At 46.7% G+C, this 16,222-nt stretch overlaps 1 protein-coding gene across 1 annotated transcript; it reads right to left on the reverse strand.

Annotated features, from left to right (window-relative positions):
- Window positions 1–1,200: 1,200 nt before the first annotated feature.
- Window positions 1,201–12,787, reverse strand: PTGER4 (prostaglandin E receptor 4). The gene is made up of 2 exons (XM_049794798.1): window positions 11,413–12,787; window positions 1,201–3,358 (listed from the first exon to the last, which is right to left on the reverse strand). The coding sequence occupies exons 1-2, from the start codon at window positions 12,241–12,243 to the stop codon at window positions 2,765–2,767; spliced, it is 1,425 nt and encodes a 474-aa protein (XP_049650755.1). The 5' UTR covers window positions 12,244–12,787; the 3' UTR covers window positions 1,201–2,764.
- Between the last annotated feature and the right edge of the window lie 3,435 nt (window positions 12,788–16,222).

A 16,222-nucleotide genomic window follows, 5' to 3' on the forward strand; every position in this document is an offset into this window, starting at 1 on the left:
AGGCTGAGGAAGAGAATTCAGTGATGTGTCGTGGTCAGCATGGATGAGGGTGCCAAAGCTGAGTGGGACTGTTGGGCAGGTGAGGGAGACGTAATAATCTGTCACCCTAAAAAAAGGCACACTTGGCTGGTCCTTTTAGCTAGGCTACTTCTGAACACCCATCTGTGTTTGCAACTTGGCAGTAGAGGTGCTTGGATTTTGTCTGCACTGCCATTGAGTTGTGGCAGGCAATTCCAGTATTGCTGAGGAGACTTTGTAATCTGTGGGCTGGTTGGGAATCCTTGAGTTCATTACTGAGGGAGTTAGTGTCGATGACATGTGCTGCGAGTCCAGTCCACTACTGACACACCAGTAATGCTGTGGGCAGAAAGAACACCTCAGGCTTACCATACGTGTTTGCTAAGGGTAGCTAGAAGGTCAGCTACTGAAGATGGTCTATTCTTGCTTAAAGCTCTTCCAGACCACATACATGTATTCCTCATCAGTAATGATGAGAAATAATAATAAAATAATATTAATAAAATACCAATTAAAATAATAATAAGCCCTTGCTTATTTAAATACTTACTCTGTTGATATTGAATTCTGTCATTGCATACAGTACCAATAACATTGGTGTGTTGCTTTGGGCCAGCTGCAAAGGTGTGGACCAGTATTGGTATAGGTGGTGTATCTGCAGGTGGTAGTCCCACCTTCCTGCTCTGCCAGGTACTATTTCCTGCCTTGGGAAGTACGATGAGTGTATTCTATTTGTTGGTCACTAGTAAGCAACAGACCATAGTTAAGTGGTTTAATTGCAAAGAATTCAGGCAGATCTTTATCTGTAGCTGCAGTAGGAACTTGAGTAATACTGTTCTCCAGCTGAACTGGTGGAACAGTGGGTTCTGCTGCAAATATTTGTGTAGAGATTTAACTTCACTTTCTACATGTATCAAGGCAAATAAGCTCAACTGCTCCCCTATTAAAGGAAAATGTCTTTGATTTCTGTTTGTTTGTCTGCATAATTTTCATGGCTCTGTGTTGGTGCTCTTGGGGACATTTCTGAAGACGACTGCCTCTTGCTGAGGTGATCATGCTGTGGTGTTTTGGAAACTTACAGGACAAAGTATGTTTTGACAGTAGCTCAGCACAAAGCGTTCCAAGATGGGAGGCTTGTTAAGGTGAGGAGTTGGCACTGAATGGCAGACTTGTATAAACATCTGAGATCAAGCAGAACATTTCCATTTAATTGTGATCTCCAAAATTACTTTGGTCAGTACAACTGCTTAAACATATCAACATAAGGCTCAAGATTTTCATTACAATAAAGCATTCACATGAAAACACTTTAAGCAGCATAACATGCTTTGTATTTGACAAAACATCCTCCAAATATTTGTACAGAATTATTTTGATAAACAGTGTTTCTGGAACAAGATCTAACCCTTACAACATAAAACACAAAATTCCTTTTTGTCAGTGGTTAACAGCTGGTTTTGATGATGTGTTTGCCATTAAAAATCTAGGAACAAATGATTTTCAAGGGGTTCAAGACCAGGATATGGTTCTATATAACCTATACTTTTAAATGATTCTGCTTCCATGGTTTTGTACATTTATTTGATGGAGTATCAGATTATACAGTCATAAAATTCTATTTACTATTTAAAGTAAAATGATAAATGTTATGAAAAAATGCCTTTATTACATCAGTGATGCTTTAACTAAAGTGAATATTAAGACTATTAACCAGGGGTTGAAAGTTTTAGGCCCTGATATTGAAAGCACTTCTATATGTCCTTAACTTTATATGTAAGGAGTCTCCCTGGCAGCAGAGGGACTACTCTGATGGGCGAAGTTAAGTGCGTGCCTAAGTGTGTGCAGACTGTGGGCCAAAGTACTCGGAGAGGCGCAGATGTGTTATACAGAGAAACATTCTCAGCACATAAATAAAATCTGGCTTTTCAGTATGTACATGTACTGGAAAGGAATACTCTTAACTGAAAGGATGTGTTTTCTTTTTCTCTCTTAATAGTGTACATATTCCCATTTCACTCAGAAAGTGCTTATGTATTCTCAGCTAGAGAATTACCTCATCAGCTGTGAATCTAGCATGGACAACAAATCCAAACCAAGAAGGTCTTATCAGCAGGAAATACTGGGGGAAGAGAAGGCTGGCAATCGTTTCTGTATACCTTGTATTAATAAAAAACCTTCTCATAGAGAAGAATAGACTTTTAAATATTTTCAATCCTGATACATATGCAACGGTAAAAATTCACATTTTCATGCTTTAGTGAGACACTTTAAAATCCTGCCCCAGGCAGCTCTCAGGATAGCTGTGTCCAGTTCCTAGCAGCTGCCTCACATTCAGCTCTAGTACCAGAAGCTTAAACTCTTGATAGCTGAGCAACCATGGGGAGAGAAAACACAGTTCTACCAGATTTGGAAAGGGAAAGAAAGAAAAAAGAAAGTGATGGGTCTTTCTATTTCCAGAGGCCCAGCAGCTCTCCTGTGTCCCAGAACAAGACAAGGCAGTTCACGTTTCCAGTCCCATTAGACCTGCCCTGTACCAGTTCTGATGGCAGGGCCCAAGTGCAGCGCCTGTTTCCACACAGTCCTCAGTAGTCTAAAAGAAAGGTACCCATCACATGGCAAGAGAAAAATAGCCCTTTGGAGCACAGCTGAACCCCTCTCCCCTCGAACAGGCAGAACGCCTATCTATTGCACCAGTTTTTCCAATGTACCAGGAAGTATCCCCAGGGTCGATGCCTTTCACGGCTATCTAGATACACTTTTCTGATAAATTCAATGTCTCTGTAGGGAAGGTGACCTGCAGTGGGCTGCCCTTGGATGTAGAGCTGGCCCCGCCACCAGACCTGATCCCATTCACCAGGAAGACGCTCTCGGAATCCTGTCCCTGGGAAGAGTCCGAGGTTTCCGAGCTGCGCAGTGTCCTTACTGACATGGTGTCAGGCTGAGCCAAGCTGGCACTGGGGCCTGGAAGCGGCACGCGACTCCCGACGCTGCTTTCGCTTAACTCCGGCGGGTAGAGCAGCGTTTGTGAGGTGCTGCTGATCTCCCTCAGCTCACGGGAGATGAAGGAGGGTGACTGACTTGACATAGCAGAGGAGGTCCTGCGGCCATCCACGCAGTTGAAATTGCCCCCCGAGTGCTGTCTCCGAGCCCCTCCAATGCGGCAGAAGAGGCATTTGATCTTCTCGATGGCTTTGCTGAGCACAGTCTTGCGGAGGAGGATGTAGACCCATGGGTCCAAGATGGGGTTCACCGAGGCAATGCGGATGGCTTGCAGGTCAGGGTTTTGCCTCACATCCCTCACTGATTCCGGCTGGTACAGCTGGTTCACAAAGACACGGACCTGCCCACGGGGATGGGGGAAGAGAAAGACTCGATTATACAATTACATCAGTAAATCAAAGTTTGCGTTTCAAAGCAGAGATCTAGACTCGCTACCGCAAGCTACGACAAGAGAAGAGGCTGGCAAAGCTGTGAGTTTACTTCTGGAAATAGCAAAAAAACATCAGAGAGATCAATCTGCTGTAAATTGGCCACCTTTGTTGCAGATAGGAAAGGAATGGCTCTTTCTCTCTCCTTCCCCTCATAATTAATCCTTGAGCCTCCAACTTCTGGCTGATGTTTTTAAAAATTCCTTTTTCTTGATAGAACCCAGCAGCAAAGTTGTAGAGCTGTATCCCGCTTCCTTGGTATACCCTGAATCCTATGCTATCTGCAAAGAGATACCTGACTGAGGAGACCTGGACAATCAGTTCCTCTAGCAAAGATCTAATAATTGTTTGGTTAGAAACAAACTGAAACACAGATTACAATCTAAGTACACTAGACTCTGGAAACAAGTCCAGAGCTGTCGATTCCCAAATTTAGAAATGCATCTTGATAGCACCTGTCCTTATTGGAATTGTTTGTATACCCTCAACTGTTTGCTTGCTGCAGCATGGTTTGGAAAAAAGAAATGTTAAAAAAAAAAAAGTAAAAAAGGAAAGGTCCCCCCGCTAGTAGAAGATTTTTAATAGGTCAAGATGATGAGATGATTGAAGCATGGGAGTGCACTGCTCTCCTACACGAGCTAGCATTTTGATTCTATTTACAAAAGTAAAAAATCACTGATGAAGTGGTCAAGAATTTAAGACATTGAAGCTGCTGCATGAAGTCACTATTTAATTAGCAATTTTAGTTTATCGTGCACAAAATTTAAGAGTAAAGGATCCTGTCTTCTACACAGAAATGTCTTCTTCAGCTTCTTCCTTGGAATCCAAGAAAAAAAAAAAATAGTTACCTAGTCCCTCTCCTGGTTTAGAAGCCGTTTTTGTAAATGCTACTGTGAGTAAGGTGCCGTCCAATTCTTTGATATCAATTGATATCTTTCCAGCATCGCTAAGGAGGATGGCATCATGTAAGTTTGTCATGCTGATCAGTCTCAAATAGCTGTTCTCCATTTCAGCAAGACCTACACAGTCTCCAATTATAGGAAGACCTAGGAAAGCCACCAAAAAGAATTGGTAATTGAAGATGCTGTTTTCTTACCTTAAGGTAAGTCAAAATAAATCCCTTAATGATCTTCTTATCTGATACAGTAAAAATCTAGTAGCAAAATTATGAGGTTTCAAAAACCTTATCCTTGACTCCTGAAAAAAATCAAGTCTTGCCTAGCAAGGAGGTTACAGACGAGGAGCCAAACTAGAACAGTCCTCTTAAGTAATTTTTATTAGAAGTTCTGCATGTGAAGCCATCCAAGTCTGGTGAAAAACTTCACAATTCTGTTTGAAGAAATTTTCCTGCAGCAGGGCAATGTGCTGGCTTTCAGCTTGTCAGAATTCAGAGATGGCGTGTGCTCCAAAGCTATCAATGACCTGTGTTTAAAATAATGCAGAGTCCCTCTTCAGAAGTCCTATGCATATAGTTTCTCTCAAACCGACTGTCAAATCGATGATTGCCCATATTTTCTTCCTCGGTACTTTTCTCTAGGTTTATGGGTAACAAAACCTGCCCAGGGAATTCAAAATATGGGAAATTCTTGAATTTGTACAGCAGAATGAGTGAGTAATGATCTGAGTTTTATTCTCTGCTACGTTCCTGATGATTTCTAATGCTGCAGATGCCTTTTTGACAACTAATTTACTGCCTTATTTTTCTGTTATGCCAAAAACGCAATTCAAGTACTTCAAAGAGTATTCCTCTGCATATTGAACTTATTTTTATGGGTTTTTCTTTTATTAAGCTTTCCTTGCTTCAAATTTTTTCCATTATTTATTTTGTATTAGCCTCCTACCCGATGCCCATCTCTACAACGTTCCACGCTTCACCGGCTGAGAGGGGACCAGCCCCTCCAGAGGCCAAAATTTTTCAATACCTACGGTTTGGCTGGTAATGATTCCCTAACAAACGCCCTTAATTAACACCTCCCGCCCTTGGCTGGGGGCGGGGGGGGGCGCAGGGAAGCCAGTCCCCCCTCTGCCTCGCGGACCCCTTTCCTGAGCGGACCGCTAGGTGGCACGGACGGCCCACGGTCACAGCGTGTCCCGTGTCCCCCGCCCCGCACGGACGGCCCACGGTCACAGCGTGTGTGTTCCCCCCCCGCGCCCAGCACGGCCGTCCCACGGTCACAGCGTGTGTGTGTGTGTGTGTGTTGCGTGTCCCCCCCACCCCCCCCCCCCGTGCCCAGCACGGCCGTCCCACGGTCACAGCGTGTCCCGTGTCCCGTGTCCCGTCCGTCCCCCCCCCGCAGCAGCTCCGCCACCTGCCCCACGCCGAGGGCCAGCCGCCGCAGCCCGGCAGAGGCTGCCGCAGGGAAACTCCGCGGGTGGGGAGAAGTTCGGAGAGTCACTCCATCAGCCCGTGGAAGTAAAGCTGCTATCAGCCACGCGCGGGAGTCGGGAGTGCGGCAGTCGGGATTCCCGAACCTGGAAGGCTGGAAAAGAAGCTGATGCAGACGCTGCCTGGCATCGGCTGAAATACCTTCTTGAAACACCTACTTGACCGTTCCTGTGAGATTCTTTCCCCCTCCGAAGTGATAAGGGGTCAAGTGTTTAAATATACGAAGGTCAAATATATAAATACGCTAAGGTCAAATATATAAACACACAAAGGTCAAATTTCCCCGGGGGATTTAACCTGTGCCGTAACAACCGTTCTTTCCATATGCTCCTTTTCTTTTTCTGTACTGAGATTTCCTTGTGCACGGGAATACACCCTGAAAGTGTGTAAATGCTGGTCTATGTATTTGACCGGTTGATCATTGGACAGGGACATGCCCTGGGAGCCAGGAGTTCAAAGGACAGTGTTGAGGGAGCGGAGGCCGCCTAGCAGCTCGTACAACTAAATGCAGTCATTACCAGGAAGATTAGAAGTGTGACAGGCGGGGGTATTTGCTGATTAACTAATCCAGATCACAGAACCAGAAGGCACACTTTGAAGGTAGCTGAAGAAGTACACAGTCCAACTCCAGAGACCTCTTTTTTTTTTTTTTTTTTTTTTTTTTTTTTTTAACTTGGAGCCATCGTTACACGTCAGTGATTTAATAGTGGGATTGTTCTTTTGATAAGCAGCCTATGAAATTGAGGTACCTATTTCACCTTTCTCTGTCTACCTGGCAGACTTCATAGAAAGACAAAAATGTCTTTAAGTGCTGACTCTGTAGTTGAAAAGGACAATCAGTAATTGCACAGTGCAGCTTGCTCTTTGTTATCTCTGCATGCTTTATTATTTCCTTTTGACAGATATGCCGCTCGTATAGGTGAAAGATTCGTAACATGGACCCATTTAGTGGGAACTTTGGACCGTACAAAACTGTTTCTACTTCCCAGAAAGGTCCAATGTCTTTTATTAGAAGCCCCCCAGAATGTCAAATGCATTTATCAACACAGACCTATTGCTGGCATTACATCTTAATCGCAATAACGTAAAAATTAATCAGTGTGGGAATGTCAGTATTATCATTTCTTTACATACTGGTGAAACAGCATTCACTAATGTATCATCTGCAAGAACAGCACAAGACGTATGTATCCTGTTTTGGCTTCAAGTCTACTGCTGTAGGAGGCAGCATAAAAAAAGGATATCGCCTTGCATGTTCTAAGTGCCGCGTAAGTGGAATCCACTACTAAATTAGCTAACCTGATGCTTGAATTTGTGCAATTTGAAATCCTAATTAAAGGAAGAAGCAAACTACAACAATTCAAATCTCAAAAGAACTAGTTTTGTATGTTAGCTTTGTAGCTGTAGAATTCAGGCAACATACCTTAGAAGTACTAACAGTTTGTTTGCAATTGTGTCAAGAAGCACACAGCTCCGGGGTATGCTGAGTTTATGCTCAAGTGATAGGTACTTGGAGGATCGGAGTCCTGTGTGCTGTTTGCTGCTTTTCCTTTTTACTAACTACAGATGCAAATGATTTCTAATCCTCTGAAGTACAATAAAGTGACTTGTATAGGTACAGTCTCACTGGTAATTGTCTTCATAGCTTCTGCCCGCCCTCAAAATCTCCCCGCATACTGATAGGATAAATTTAAAAACCGTACAGTAGTAAGCAGGAACAAGTTTTTCAGCTCTACAAGCCAATAACCTTCGCCTTTCAAGGGCTTGGTGTCTGCTTGGTGTCTACTCCATTGCTCAGAGATCATGTCTGCCACCTTGCTGTTGGCTGCGGACAGCCCCTGATATTTAAAGACAAAGTCGAAACCAACCAAGGCAAAAGAAAATCCAAACTTCTAGATCAGTTAAACATTAAGTTAGAAAATCCTGATTATTTCATGCAATCGACCAGATGTACACCCTGAAACGTTATATTTTATTTTCCACTTAACCGTAATTTAACAACAATGTTCAGTGGTCAGGGTCAGAAAAAGATCACGTACTTAAAAATCTTAAAGAGTACCTGACAGGCTGCTGGAGCAAATTACAGACTTTGAGTAGTGTGTGCCTATTTACTCTTGTAAGAGTTTGGGGTTTTTTTTAAAGGCCGGATAATAATGTCTACTCTATTCTTGACAAAATCCCTCCTGATATAACTTATTCCCTACTTTTAATTCTATCCAATTCTATTTTCTAAAAACTCACAGTATTTTAAAAGATGTGATAACCAGTGTGGAGTGCAGAAAAGAGTCAGCACACAGTTTATGCATTTTCCTTATTTCATTTTTAAACTATTGTCAGATTCTTCTTCGTGTCTTTCACGTCACTTTCTGCATACTGAGAACTCATCAGCTTATATCATCAGGTTTCCTTTCAGTAATATTTTTCATTCAACTTTTCTTTCCTTGATAAATTTGATCAGCCTTCGGTTCTGTCAAGTTCATTCAGCGTTTTGCACAATCCCCCAAAATTTTGTTACAGCACTTGTTGTCACTGTAAAATTTTGCTGATTTTATTAATAAATCATTAAGACACTAAACAACCCTACTTGTAAACTGAGTCCTAGAGCATTGCATTATTAAAAACTGCTGTTCACTGTGGCTCAGCTTGCTGTTCGTTAACCACTTTTTAAATCAAGACAAGCCTTTGCTTATTATTTCAGGGCTCTTTAATATTTTAAGACTTGAAAATTTTTTGTCAAACCCTAATAAAAGTAGCCAGCTGGATCGCCTCTGTCTGCTATTTTATTATGTTGTGAAAGCGTTCATTCTAAAATTTTAGAGGTTTATGTCTCTCTTTCAGAAGCTGCGCTGCTTTGACTGAAGTGATGGTTTATTCAGCTGAAATCATCAGTAGGAAGTCAGCTCATCAGAAAACTTCAGTCACAAAGCACCCTCTGAGCCTGCTTTGTGCACCTGAATCATGTTGCCGCCGCCACCACCTTACCACTTGCATGACCTGGGTGACTGCCAGGTTGTCCTGTTATAGATGAGCCTCTTGCTCGGTAACAGCTCCCTAAAGCTCCTACGAGTCATGAAAAGGTACATCTACATGAGTTATTTGCCTATCTCTGCTAGTGGCTCTTTCTAGGGGCTTGTAGCATAAAGGTGTCACTTCTCTGAGTTTGTATCTCAGTTCTTAACCTCAGTCTCTCTACGCAACCAAAGGGCTTAATACAGCGGCATACACAGCAGTGCATCATGGCACAAAGCATGGCTATAGCTTATTCCCGCAGGGGGGAGGCAAATGACTTACAAAAGCTACTTAACAATGAAGGAACTTAACCACACAGGACACTGTGATGATGTGTACATATGTGGTTGTGTTTGTTTTTTTTTAAAAAAGAAAGCTTCTTTTTTTTTCTTAGTCATCCATCTAAGTGAAATGACAGTCTCTTACCTCATTTGAGATACAGAAAAGATGTGCTGTTTTAGCAGGGAAAAGCTAACTTATATGAACACTCCCAAGGTAACGCTGTGCCTTTGTAAGTAGTGAAATCAAGGTCTGAGAGAGCTACACAACTTCATCAGCTGCACCTTCACATACCCTCTGCCGTATACAAGTTTTTCACTAGCTACTGTTTAAATAATAAACGTTTTGCCCCACCCAGGTTCATGAATTTTAACTGTCAACAATCCAGTTCCCTTTCTGGTAACCTCTCCCTCTTGATTTTTCCCTTTTTTTGGCTTTTTTGAATATTCTGTAAAAGACTGCGTAGCTCCAAATGGATATGAACAATTTCATTTTGCATTTTACAGTCAGACTTCTCAGCCTTCCTCCAGCTGCTCCTCCACGGGATAAGGTTTGGCTTTTTTTCTGAGACTACTGAAGTCCATCAGCTGATAACCTGTATCACATTACGACACTGTATTTAATTCCCAGAACTCATTCTCTGCATTTACCAGCATCTCTTTTGAAAACGCAATACTGTTCTTTTGTGAAGTAGCTGTTATAATACTAGATTAATCAAATTAAGTCCTGTCAACCCACGGTACTGTCGGGGTTTTGGCCACCCCATGACCTGATGCCTCCCGGTGCAGCAAGTCAGCTTATCCCTGTGGTTTCTGCAGCTGGACTGCAGGGCAGGTTGTGCGCGGTTCCTCCATCTAATGCATGTGCACCTCTGGTAGACACCCCGTGTGCAGCTCAGACAGCACCTCTCGACTTCCTTCAGATGTCAAGCAACGCACCATGCTCAGCCACGCTACAACACAACGCAAAGCGACAACGCTGAAGGACGGGTGACGGCCTTTGGCGACAGCCGGGGCACTGGCGCTCCAGCACAGCCACACTTCGCTGGCTCCTGTTTATGTTAGTAATGTGGCAAAACTGGCCCGACTCTTGCGATTCCAGCTCCTCCGAAACAGGGGGACGGACTCGCTGACCTCTCGAGTCCTGTTCACATGTACTTCTCTAAACTTCCTTACCATGGTATACATGATTTGTTTCACATCCCCAGCTGGCCAGCTGTATTTCACACGCATTGTAGCCCCTCTATGACAGAGGGACGACCCTACTGACAACAAACCCCCTTAAAACAATCCTTCTAAAAACACCTTCTGTCTGACAACCACTGCTTGGCTCCCTACGCTGTGTTTTGGAAGGTGGCAAGTAAGGCAAGCCAGATATTTGTTTAATGTCTCTGAGCCAGAAGAGGAGAGAAGTTCGCCAAGCTTTGTTATGGTGGGTGGCAAGCAAGAACTGAGCCTCCAGCTGGTGAGGATTTTTGTCTTCCTTGGAGATAAGGTGGAGGAATAGAAATAAGTGGATCCTACATGTTCGATTTAATGACACTAATTGTATCAGCCATTTCAGAAAATTAGCAAATGGTTAGTGGTAATTTTGTTTGACATTTTGGTATGATCTCTAGGTTTATGTGGGCCAGATTCCTCCAACTCTCATCTAACTGAGCATTACACCGACGGGTGGTTCCACCGAGTTTACTCCTCCCACAGCGGGGAGCTGCTGGAGGGATGTCTGTGTGGGATCTACCCCAGATAAGGTGGCTGAATCCCTCAGGAGGGGAAGCTCGGTTCAGGTTTTCGGTGTGAAGCACCGTGCGTGTTGCTGGTGCCAACTCAACAGAGCTCTGTCCTCCTTCCGCACATTAAGGACTGCTGTACCCTTCAGCAAGAGCGTGCACATTTTTAAAACACAATAAACATCCAGAAATGCAGGCCAGACCCAAACCTCACTCATCACAAATTAATTTTGGAAGTGAACTTTGAAGTGCTTTTAGCTCTCATTAAGATTTTTGCTGTGTGGATTCCAGTTGAACAGTGGAAAAATGATTAAGAATTTTTGGCGCTGTATTTTAAGCAATCAAAGGAGCTGAGGACTTGGGATAAGCGTGTTTCTTTTCTTGTAAATATAAATCAACACAACCTTCTCTCACCATGCATGTATGCTAACAGCCTTGAAGTTATTATAACAGTTTGCGGCACCAGCTAAATAGGAGTCTGTCCTACAAGCACAGACTAGGAGGAGAAAAGGCTCAGCAGTGCGGATGATGGAAAAGAAGAAGGATTGCACAACGTTACTCACCACCAGAGGAATGGAGCAGATGACCACCACCAGGGAAGTGGCAATGAGCAGAATAACCATCTGGATCTCCGCTCCGGCCATCCGACGGAAGCTCCGGCGTCTGCGAAAGTCAGATAAACGGCTGGAGGTGGTGTCTGTCCCCAAGGACGTGCGTCGCATGAACTGGCGGTGCATGCGAATGAGGGCCACGCACACCAGGATGTTGCAGATCACCGTGACCATGATTAGGAAGGAGCTGAAGCCAGCGTACATGTAGGAATATGCCGCATGGGTGGCCTTCTTTGCTCGCCAGTCTATGAAACACCAAGTGTAAGGGTACTGCAAGGTAGATCTGCCGAGCCCCATGCTGGGGAGGGCGCAGAACAGCACGTTGGAAGCGTAGATGGCAAAGAGCGTGAGCCCTGCCAGCTTCTTGTCTACGTAATGGTTGTAGAAATAGGCATGGTTGATGGCCAGGTACCTCTCTATAGACATGGCACAGATAATGCTGAGGCCAGAGAGTCCAAAGAAGAGGAGGATGAAGGAGCTGTACTCACACAGCGCCGGTCCACCTGGCCAGCGGTTCTGCAGGTAAGTGGCAATAGTGACCGGACTCACCAGGCAGGTCCCCAAGAGATCGGTGACTGCCAGCCCGCAGACCAGGGTGTAGAAAGTGGTCTCCTTCTGCTCCTTCCTGGACTTGCAGAGCACCACGATGGCTATGAGGTTGCCCACCACGCCGAAGATGAACATGACGGTGGGGATGGTGGGGGGCTTCCCACCCTCGGCCCCGCTGGCGGTCCCGTTGGCAGAGCCGTTCGCAGGTGGCATGATGGTGGGGTCGAAGGACATGATGCCCACGATGCCGCCGGGGAGTCGAGCGACGGAAGGCAAGAGCGGGTCCGAAAGGAAAGGCAGGGTAAGGGAGGGGAGGGTGTAGTCTAGCGTGAAAATAAAAATGCAAATGAGAGAGAAGGGGGGTGGGGGGGAGTGAGTGGTGTGTTTTAGTTAGAAAAAGAAAAAAAAAAAAGTCCCCAAAAGGAGCCGAAGCAGCGTGCCGCCCGGCAGCGACCGCCTGCAGCCGGGGGAGCCGAGGCTGCCTCCTCCCGCCGCTGCTCTCCCCGCGCAGACCGCAGCGCTCCGCCGCCCAGCCCGGAGGGGAATCGGGGCGGCCCGAGCGCCGAGCGGAGCGGCGCGGAGCCGAGCCGAGCTGAGCCGAGCCGAGCGGAGCGGAGCCGCCTCACCGCCTCTCGCACCGACGCCGGGGAGGGCTCGGCGCAGCGCTGGGGCGGCCCTGGGCGGGCGGGCGGCGGCTCCAGGTGCCGCCGGGGGTGGCGCGGGAAGGTGCCGGAGCGCGGTGGCGGCCGCCGCTCATCCCCTCCCGCCGGCCGGCGCGGCGGGGCGGTGCGGTGCGGTGCGGGGCGCGGGCGCCGTCTAACTCCCCGCGGCGCTCCCGCCGAGTTTCGCCGCGGAGGGCGGAGGCGGCCAGGGCAGCTCCCGCCGCTCCTCCCCGCCCTCTCGCCCCATTGGCCGCGCCGGGGAGGGCAGGTTGCGCGGGGCCGGGCGCGGGCACCTCCGCCCGGGGCTGCCGGCGGAGGGAGGCGGGCGGCCGTTGGTGGTGGCGGCGGGGGGGTGTGTGTGGTGTGAGGAGGCGGCGGGGGGGTGTGTGTGGTGTGAGGAGGCGGCGGGGGGGCGGTGTGCGTGAGGAGGCGGCGGGGGGGCGGTGTGTGTGTGTGTGTGTGTGTGCGCGCGCGTGTGTGAGGAGGCGGCGGCGGCGGCGGCGGGCACCGGCCGGGCAGCGGGCACCTGCCCGCTTGGCCGCCTCCTCGCCCGCGTCCGAGGAGGCCGCTGTGCCCCCTCGGCCCGTCCGCCCCTCGGTTGTAAGGGGTGGGAGCGAGGGCGCCTCCCGCCTACCCCCCGCGGGCCGCGCTGCCGGACGGGCGCCCCGACCGAGGGAGCCGCGTTTACTGAGGAGCTGGCCTGGCGCGGGTCAGGGCCGCCACATGCCAGCGCGGAGCCCGGGCCGGGCCGGGCCGGGCCGGGCCGGGCCGGCGGTGGCCTCGTGCAGGGGGTGAGCTGGTGGCGTCCCCGGGGAAGGAAGGGGCCGGTGCCCCGCTGCCTTCGAGGGGCGGCGGGGGGAGACTGCGGCCGGGCCGTTTGTCGGGAAGAGAAGCGCAGGTGCAGCGAGGTGATAGCGCAGGGCACGGCGGCGGGCCGCGGGCGCTTCCGTGCCTGGCGAGGGCGGCCGGCGTCTCCCGCAGCCGAAGAGCAGACCTCCTGAGGTACTGCTGCCTGTGTCTGGCCTCTGCTAGGGAGGTTTCCAAACACAGGAAGGGTGTGTGTACGATCGAGGGAAGCGTTTATTTGTTTGTTTCAAGCGGGCGATCACATATGAATTGGAAATAGGGTTACACTGGCCGGCAAAACCTCGCGATGATGGCTCAGTTGTTCCGCCGGGCGGATGGAGGGACAGCAGTCGCTTTTACGCAACGCTTGTGCGGCAGCGTTCACCCCGGCGGCGGTGGTGGTTGAGTCCCTAGTCCAGAAAGGTCCGCAAAAAACTCCTGCTGCAACAGGTACGCGCACGGGTGTTTCTGCTGGAGGGGAAGGTGCTAGTGACCCACCCTAGTGCTGTTGCGTCAGGGATGAAGCTTCGCACCGTCGTACTGGATCGGACACCCGGATCCAGCTGGTCTAACCCCCTTTCTTGTACGTTAGGCGACATCAGTTGCTACAAAGGGCGCAAAACCCGTGCCTCGAAGCATGGCATTTATACCCTTACAAGAACCTCTTCGCTGACATAAAGGCAAAATGCATTCTAAAAGTCTGACCGTTTTTCAGTCTTACTGTCCTCCCCCCCCCCCTCTTTTTTTAAGCCTGTGAAAGTGATCCTCTGGACTTGCTAGCATTCAGTAAACTCACATGACATACATAGCATGACATACTGACAGCAAAGTACTGACAGAACAAAATATGTGAGAGAGGGCGAGTGTGTACTGTGGGAAGGAGAACAAAGAGTTTCAGTTTTCAGTGCTGTATGAACAGACATGAAGAAAAAAGCGATTTTTTTATTTGATCAGCTCTTTAGTGTTGCTACCTAATGGCTTTGAAAACTAAAATTCAGTCTTAGAAAAAACAGTTGGTTTTGAAATAAGGCATAAAAAGGAACAATAGTAGTGGTGGCAGTCTGGTCTACTCAGAGAAAATAAGCAGAACTTTTTTTTTTTTTTTTTTAATGTTTTGCTAGTATTGACAGCTCTCTGTCTTTTACAAGATTGGAAAATCATTCCGTCACAAGCACAAAGCCACATGTAGGAGTGGAGGTTGCTCAGTTAAGTTTGCCTGCTTGTCAGAAGCAAATTATAAGCACTTCAAAATGCTTTCAAAAGAAAGCACAGCACAAAGGCTGTTTTTTCGTATCTTTTAAACAGTTTTCCAGCTGTTTCAGGAAATCTGATCCAGGTACAGAGCAAGCTCTGAATTCAGGTGCTGTAATTGCACACGCTTTCTCAATAGTCCTTCTTCCCTGCACTGAGACTTTGGTGCTCTGGTGTTAGAGGCCATAATGTGGGATTAAGTTAACACAGGTGCAGCAGTCATTACAAGTATGGGAAAAGAATTACCTTGCTTCCATGAAGTGCTGCAAAGGTTTTTAATTACTAGGGGCAGAGTAAATGGTTTGTGTTTCTTTGTTGCTGCCTTTTTTTCACTTTTTTTTTTTTTTTTCTCATCTGCAGATACAGTTTTCATGAGCTGTTTTGACCATCTCATAAGAAACTGTGTCTTCAGAAGACTCAGTCTATAGCAGAGGGTGCTCACATCCTTCCGTGGGTACGCATACACGTGTGTGTGTATGTGAAGGAGTCAATGCTATTTTTTGTTCGATAAGGTCTGTCTTACAATGGATACATCTAAAGAACTGATTAAAAATGCAGGGAAGCCAGGAAAATCAATGAAGAAACAACAAAAGTACAGTTTTGAGTGTGAGGATAATGAGATCAGTTTTGTGAAATACTGTTAGCTGTTTAATTAGAGAATATGATAGAAATCAGTCACAGAATTGTGGGACGGGTTGTGTGTGAGCTTACTGTATCTACCAGTTGGGTAGAACTTCTGGAGTTACTCGAAAAATTAAGTAACTTCTGCGAGTTTCCCTTTGAACTAATGGTTCTGATATCTAGAACACCTAGTCAAGATGAAAAGCATAATCACATGAAAGTGTTAGTCTTCAGAGCAAAGAAGAGACTTAAGTGGAACTGAAAAACTGAAGAAATCCCACTTGCAACATGAGTAGTCATGCTGTCACAGCAGCAATGTTACACACTGTAACATTGAGTAACCACCAAAGACCTTCTGTTTGTGTGGAAACCACTTAGGTGAGAAGTCAAAATATCACAAAGAAAAAGCTTTGGAGTGATAAGCGTATATGGAAAAAACCTCAGTTCATTTAAAAAATACGAGATAGAAAACATGGACACTGGAAATTATTGGCATAAACTTTTACTTGCCTCAGAGTAAGAAGATTAATACTGAAATACATGAGTCAAATACTATAGCTTGGTTAGTTGAGCTGTATAACTAACTGTGGTCATATTTCTAGCTTGGTGAAAGTTTTAAATTAAAATATTTCACTTTTTTTTTTTTTTTCTTCTTCCGTGGTGTGGTAAGAGGCTCATATTTATTCAGGATGTCTCAGCTTCCACGTGATATCCCTTATAAAGGTCCTTTAGCCAGCTGATGGTTCCAAACCCTTACCTGCGTTGTTCACAGGCAGCTAGGATACAGACAAATAAACTACGCAAAGGTCTCCCTGCTGTATGTAACTGTGATT

The sequence above is a fragment of the Accipiter gentilis genome, chromosome Z (assembly GCF_929443795.1).
Source record: "Accipiter gentilis chromosome Z, bAccGen1.1, whole genome shotgun sequence".
NCBI classification, from domain to species: domain Eukaryota; kingdom Metazoa; phylum Chordata; class Aves; order Accipitriformes; family Accipitridae; genus Astur; species Astur gentilis.